Below are 7,507 nucleotides of genomic sequence, written 5' to 3' on the forward strand. Positions count from 1 at the left end.
GGCGCTGCAGCCTCCACACGACACAGTGAGACAGCTGGTCAGAACGCTCTCTATGGTGCTTCTGTAGAAGGTGGTGAGGGTGGGTGGGGGCAGGTGGGCTCTCCTCATCCTCCGCAGGAAGTACAAGTGCTTCTGGGCCCTTTTAACCAGTGAGGTGGTGTTAACAGACCAGGTGAGGTTTTCTGTGATGTACACTCCCGGGAATTTGGTGCAAATGGAATGTCAGGGGAGTCTGGAGATGATGTTTTATTTTACCAGCCTTTCTAAACACTTCATCATGATGGGAGTCGGTGCGACGGGCCAGTAGTCAATAAATGAGGTGACTAGAGGCTTCTTTGGGACCAGAATGTTGGAGGCAGACTTAAAGCATGCTGGCACTATTGATTAACCTGACTCCGCCAGATGGATTTGCTGATTGGCCTATGTTGGTGATAGACGGGCCAAATAAACCAATCAGATCAACGAAGCATATGACGTAACAGAGCGACGACGAAGAGGAGCCAATTGATAGATCAAACTCTTGCTGAAACCAGTGGGGAGAAGAGCCAAAACATGTTTTTCTCTGAGAAAAGCCTCCAGAGCAGTGTTTTGCTCTTCTTTCAGTGAAGAAATACTCTGTAATTCTGATAAAACTTGCTCGATAGCCACGCTAACGCTAGTTTCATCGCCTGAAGCCGCCATGTTCTTTAGACTGAACTGTCGAGCTTCTCGTTGCGTCACTCCTCAACCCGCCTCAAAGCCAACGCCGATTGGACGTTCGTTTGGTGAACGGCTCCAAATTTTCTTTAACGGAGAGTCTCCAGACTGATTAGCGAGTGAAACCTTGAAAGCTCGCGAGATCAGGATGGTCTCACGAGGCTAACTATTGATTGGTCCAGCGAGGTGTTAAAAATGTCTGTGAGAACACCTGCCAGCTGACCTACACACTCCTTGAACAACCACCCAGGTATGTTATCAGGGCCTGGTGCCTTCCTCTGGCTGACTCTCCTCAGAGTCTTCCACATTTACACTGTGTCAAAGCAGAGTGCCTTCTCTCCCTGATGGCGAAACAGCTTTCACTGCTGGAGTGCTGAGAAGTCAACATCAACTGCACCAACCGGGGGGGGGAGGATGTGTTGTAGTCTTTAATTGTCCATAACCCTTGCTACATCCTCCTGGTGTTGCTGATGTCGGAGAAAAGATGCTGGATTTTCCAACTGTGTATCTGCTTTGCTAACCTGACGGCACGGTTAAAGTAGGCTCGCACTGTCATCTGTGCCTCTTTAGCACCAGAGATGAAGGCTGAGTTCCATGCTTTCCTCAGTTATCCAGGCTTGTTGGTTGGCCCGGGTTATGATATTTGTGGTGCTGACTTCCTCAATGCATCTCTTGATGTAGAGTCATGTACAGTCATGGCATACTCATCAATGTTGATCTTGTTGTCTTATGTTGCTGCAGCTTTGAACATGTCCTTGTCAGAGCTTAGTAAAGAGATTTCATTCAGAAGAACAGATTTAAAGGTACCTGATATCATGTATGCCGACAAAAATATCTATTCAGACCATCAATTGATTATGACCACCAACTTTTGTTTTTACTTTTAAACAGAATTAATTGTTCTTTTGAAATTATTCTGTTATAATCGTGGAGCAGTCCACCAGCTGCTCCACCTCCTCTCTGTAGTCCTGGTCGTCGTCGTCTCTGATGAGGCCCAACACCGTGGTGTCATCTGCAAACTTCACGTTGTGATTGGTGGTGAACCTGGGAACGCAGTCGTGTGTCAGGGTGAACATTGATGTTGCTTATCATTCTTATCCTAATCATAAGCAACAAAAGCACTTCCATCCATCCATCTTCTCCAGCTTATTCCATCGGGGACCAGTGGAGCTGGGGCCTATCTCTGGTAGTCTTTAGGTGAGAAGCAAGGTATACCCTGAACATGTCGCCAGTCTGTTGCAGATGCTGGGTTCATTATTTGATATATGAAATAAACCAAAAAGCCATTTGCAGCTCTGAAATTCTCAGATATAGCCTATCTCAATATGATTGAAGCTAAAAGTGCAACAACCTAGTTTTTCCATCATCGTTAAAATAAAACAGTAAAAAAGTAAAACTGGTATGAGTGATCTATCATTTGCTGTTTTTTTTTTACCAGTACATGTCATCATTATTTATCAGAAAGCTATTTAGTATTATGTCTTTACTACAGGGGCCGTAACAAAATAATGAAAGCCTTTTTAAACATATTTTAAAAGAAATAATTCTGCTTCTTGAATATTAGGTATTTGTATTTCTTCCTCTATGTTTTGCACCACATGAATTTAATAGTGTTTGGAGGAGTCCAGCCAAAAGAGATATAACAGAAACTGAAAATGGATAAAACATTTTATTTGGTTTTCTCAGTTTTAAAAAAATCAGTTTTGCGTTTCTGACAGAAGATTTACAAAAACACTGAGCTTGCATGCAATAAAGCAGACCTCTAAATATTACCAACCTGTAGTTGCGTTATATTATATATGCAAGAAGTCACGTTGCCCATGCATCACAAGATTAGGCTTTCATTATGAGACTTTTTTTTACTAACATGCATTTCTATCCCAGCATAAGCAAGGAAGAGATGATCCAGCAGACATGGGCTGGTTTCCAGTAGCTCAGTTTGAAAAAAAAAACAGTCATATTTTCCATCACACAGTTCCATCTGTTTAATGCCCTTTGGATGAGAACGTGCAAGCTGTATGGAGCATAGTCACCCAGTACTGCCTTTACTCATCCCCTGTTGCTGCACACTGTCAGTCAGCTGGCTGACAGTAAGCTACTTCACCTTTCACTCTAATCCCTAACCCATAGTTTGACAGTAATGCGTCTAATTACTGTGATCAAACCTTGGTATTGTTTAAGGTTATGATTAGGTGTGAATCTCTTACTGGTCCATTTCTATAATGTAATGCTGAATAAGACCACTCTATTATATATTTATATGCCAAACTGGCCATCTCTGCAGGGCATCCTTTAATATTATATATTTTAAAAAGCACTTTAGATTAAATAATATTTGATTTAAGCATCTATGTGTTTTTTCCTGAGTAATATACTTACACTATAATATATTAATGTACAATTTGCTACTAAACATCTTATTTTAGTAGAGCTGAAGTTTAAGAGCTTAGGCAGTAGAAAGCTTATTCTCCTGTAGCGCAGTCCCTAAAACTGCGGCATCACTACTGGATAGTCACATGAGGATACTTGCTGCAGCTTGCAGCATCACAGTTATGAAAATAGATGCAAAAGAAACAGTTTTTAAGAGACTACATACAAAATTACTGGCAAATTTGAAAGGATTCATACAAAAACGTAGATAAAGTGTATTTTCTCCCTGATCTCTGGGAAGCGTAGCTACAGCAAAAGGCTTCAGTGTACAGTTAGTCTTTTTCGGCAGCAGTACAAACTTTGCAAGGAGCAGCTTTTTTTACGTGTGTCTATATTTTGGTGGATCAGAGCTTCATATTTGCCTGCTTTTTCTTTTTTAACTGACAGTTTTCTTGTTTTTACTGCACTCCTCAGGTCTGATAAATACAAAGATCATAGGTAATTGCTACTTGGCCTATCTGACTAATGCTGAATGTGGGTGGATGTTCTGCATCGTGTCTCCTGTGAAGCAGATGTCCCATTGCTTTCTGGGCTGCACAAACAAGAACCCCAGAGGTTAGAAATTTAGATTTAGACACAGTTATATGTACCAGTAGTAAAACATGTGTTAAAAACCTTGAAAAATGTGTATAATTTTTAATTACAGCAGCATAACATGATTTTTTTCATCCTTTCTTTAGCTTGACTACAACACTTTCACATTTAGGTAAACAAAACAATGGCCCAATCATTACAATGAGGAGTTCTTCTAGGGTATAAAGACAATTTAAGAACCATTACTGGTTTTTTGGGAGTCTGCAAATCAATAAAAAGCTTATTAGTCTCCCATAATTCTTACCCTGTCAGTTATAAATAAAGATTTAGTGAATTGAACATTGGTTTTCTTTGGTTTTTCGGTAGTAGAATGATCAGATTCATATGGTCTAAACACCACAGACATCTGTCTCAAAGTGAGATCTCCAAGTTGTCAACAGAGGGTGTCAATATTTATGCAACTGGTGAATTTGTTCAAAATAAATACAAAAATGTGGGATTTTATTTCCCATTTAATTAATTGGGTTGCATATTCTACATTTATTTTTGTGTGTGAGGATGTGCTTAAGCAATAACATATTTATTTTAAGGCTCTGTGCAAATATTAAGCAGAGGCGTTAAGAGATTTGTCTGCATCTGTTTATCTGCTGTATTTAAAGGCATAGACCAAAGCCTGGGTCCAACCATTATTCTTCATTTGTTTCATTTCAGTCCTTTTCTGTAAATCTAATCAAGACTCCTTTTTTAGCAGTGGAGAGGTGGCTGCATCCAGCAGAGTCAAATTTTCCCGCATAGACACTGCTATGGAGTAATCGAGCGGTTTAAGAGTCAGGCCATAATTGAAGTCCAGGGTTGGGGTCTTTTCCGGGTCAGTGATGATGTTGCATTGGTGCGCCAGCAGGGACGTGAAGAGAAACAGCTGCATCTTGGAGAGCTCCTCCCCAATACACCGCCGTCGTCCCAATGAAAAGATGAGAACGTTGCTGGTCAGATCTTTGTTCAGCGCCCCCTGGGGATCAAGGAAGCGCTCTGGGTTGAAGGATTCTGGGTTGGACCAAATTGCTGGGTCATGGTTGATGGACCACTGGTTAACGAAGATGACCGTGTTCTTTGGCACGGTGTAGCCCATGACTGAGGTGTCTGTGAGCGTAGAGTGGGGAATGGTGAGGGGGACAAAGCTGGTGAAGCGCATCACCTCGTAGATGAAGGCCATGACGTACGGCAGCTGAGGCTGGTCTTCAATGGCGGGGAGGCGGACCCGGTCCACAACTCTGTCCACCTCTTGCTGAAGACGTGCTTGCATCTCAGGGTACCTACAGTCAGAGGTGAGACGTCAGACACCCTTCTGTCTAAACCCACATTTGGACGATGGCTCAACAGAAGACTCTTTGAGGAAAACAGTTGAACCCTTTGCTTTATCCTGACCGTATAAGTCATTCACTTTCTCCCATGTTCAGTTTCATTTCTTTGTGTCCCTGTCAGTGTCTGTCATTCCCTCAGCTGCTCTAAATGTTCTTACATAACACACACACACTGTAGGACCTCATATCTTTGCACTGCCTACACAATGCCGGGAGCACTGCTTACTAATCCGATGCAATCAGTCTGAAATCTGTTTAAACAGATTTTTTTTTAAATAACACAATGCCTTCTGTTCTCTGTCTAAACAAAATGGCTGAAAACTTGAGATAAGGCTGCTGAAACGTCTCTATAATGGGATTAAGGTTTATAAAATGGTCAAACCAAGGCTGACTTGATTGGACCTAAAAACAGATCTAGAATACAAGTGATAAAAATAATTAAAAGGATTTGTCTTTTTTGCTATTGGGGTTAATTGAGTCACCCAAATTTAGATTGACAAAACTTAAATAGAAAATATGCCAGCAAGGGTCAAGAGTCTGATAGATCTACAAATATAAAGCGTTACTCATTTGAGATAAAATTCAGATAAAATTTTTGTTTTTTTTTAACATAAATTGTCCCTTTAAAACGTCTATAAAAGCAGACATGTAATACAACTAATTTAATTAGATTTGGCAGGTAAAACGTTAGTACAATCAGTTAAACTATCCTGTCTTTTAATCGTTTTATTGTTAGGTGGATCTAAATTACATATTTATGAAAAGTGATTTTAAAAAATCTGTTTATCAAATAAACCTAATTTTAAATATTTGACTTTAGACTGCTTAGAGTTGCTTACTTGACAAGGATGAGAATGATCCACTGCAGTGCAGTGGACAGGGTGTCCTGGCTGGCTCCAAATATGTCCCCTATGGTGGGGGTCACGTAGTCTTTCTCAGATGAGAGTCTAGACTTTTCTCTGATTTGGTCCAGAGCCACAATAAAAGCATCCGTCATGTCCCTGATGGCACCAGACTCGATGGTTTTCCTGTGCTCAATGACTTTATCCCGGATGAACACCACAAAGTCATTATTAAGCAGCTTGAACTCATCGAACATGGTTTTAATAGGGTTGGGGAAGTACTGGAGCCAGGGCATCACATCCACGATGCTCCCCGCTCCCACAGTCTGCGTAAACTTGTCGTTCCTGCCCACCACCTCCCTAAACTCCTCATCGTCGTAGGAGTATCTCTTCCCAAAGCAGAGCGCGCTCATCACGTTGGCCGTGGACACCACCAGGTAGGTGTTCGGCTGGAAGAAGCGCTCCTCCCGTGTTTTCTGCACCATCAGCTGCAGCAGCTCCTTAAACTCGGCCAGGACGTGCTGCTCAAACGTCTTCTTGGTCTGCGGGTTCCCGGTGGAGAACATGCGCACCGTGGATTGGGCCACTTTGCGGTGCGTCTTCCACCAGTCTGAGACGGTCCCGAACGCCATGCTGTGGCCGTCAGAGATGTGCTTGAAGGAGGTGAAGTCCGGTCTCCCGGCGAAGTCCAGACCCTGCTTGATGAGCGCCTGTCTGATGGCGTCTCCGTTCAGCACCACCACCGCGCGGCTGCCCAGCTGGATCTGGAACACGTTGCCGTATTTTTTCACCAAGCGGCTGAAGTAGAGGTGCGGCGCGGTGCCGAGCTGCGCGGCGTTCCCGATAACGGGCCAGGCGAAGGGCCCCGGCAGGCCCGGGATGGACCCCCGCTGCCGGAGCCACAGCCAGACGGAGAGCAGCAGAGTGAGGCATGCCACCAACAGAGCTGTGGTAGTGAAAGTGTTAACTGTGGTGCTATACTCTGGAGCCACTTCCATGGTGCAGATTCTGCAGGAACACAAATAATGAGGTCATTGCTATAAATAACAATCTGGTCTAATTAAAAAATAAAGAAATAAAGAATCAATCAATGAATCATAGAAAGCATCCGTCCTGTTTTCATTTTCTGTAAATAAATAAAATGTAAATATTTGAAAATATCAAAATTTGCTTCTTTATTTATATTTTATCTGAAAAAATAAAAACAAGAACAACAATTGATTACTTTACATTTCTGTTGTTAAAATGCTTTAAAGTCCTGCGGAGGGTTTTCAGCCTGCTCAGCATCCACAGACATCCAACTGAGTTCTTTATGTCTGCAGCAACGCAGCGGGACTTTTATCCGCAAACTGCTGCAGCATCACAGCCCGTCAGCCGCTCTGCTACAGTAGGCAGGTTTGTTGCAAAGGGGGAGAAGGGGGTGGGCACTTCTCTCTGACTGCCTGCTTATTTCCCTCCTCCCTCCTCCACAGGCTATTCTCAAGCAGCAGACGTCATTGTTCAAGTTGTAAACTGCCACACATTAAGATGTACGGAAGAGGATTAGGGCCACTGAAAAGAAAAAGAAAAAGTAAACTGATTTTGAAATTTTATTTCAGTTTAACATGGGAAAAAAGTCAGAATTCTGAAATGAAAGTCTGAATT

At 42.5% G+C, this 7,507-nt stretch overlaps 1 protein-coding gene across 3 annotated transcripts in view; it reads right to left on the reverse strand.

Annotated features, from left to right (window-relative positions):
• Positions 1-2,646: 2,646 nt before the first annotated feature.
• Positions 2,647-7,507, reverse strand: part of LOC107088618 (cytochrome P450 1B1) — a 7,409-nt gene continuing 2,548 nt past the window's right edge. The window contains exons 1-3 of one of the 3 annotated variants that reach the window (XM_015380907.1): positions 7,089-7,388; positions 5,861-6,871; positions 2,647-4,973 (exon numbers count right to left, since the gene is read on the reverse strand). In XM_015380907.1, coding sequence (XP_015236393.1) covers positions 4,391-4,973; positions 5,861-6,871; positions 7,089-7,150 — 1,656 coding nt within the window. In that variant the 5' untranslated portion in view covers positions 7,151-7,388 and the 3' untranslated portion in view covers positions 2,647-4,390. Of the gene's footprint in view, positions 4,974-5,860; positions 6,872-7,088; positions 7,389-7,507 lie in introns of those variants that run through there. The other 2 variants (XM_015380916.1, XM_015380923.1) reach the window with 2 other exon arrangements.

This window comes from Cyprinodon variegatus, unplaced genomic scaffold, assembly GCF_000732505.1.
Source record: "Cyprinodon variegatus isolate N-32 unplaced genomic scaffold, C_variegatus-1.0 Scaffold11, whole genome shotgun sequence".
NCBI classification, from domain to species: domain Eukaryota; kingdom Metazoa; phylum Chordata; class Actinopteri; order Cyprinodontiformes; family Cyprinodontidae; genus Cyprinodon; species Cyprinodon variegatus.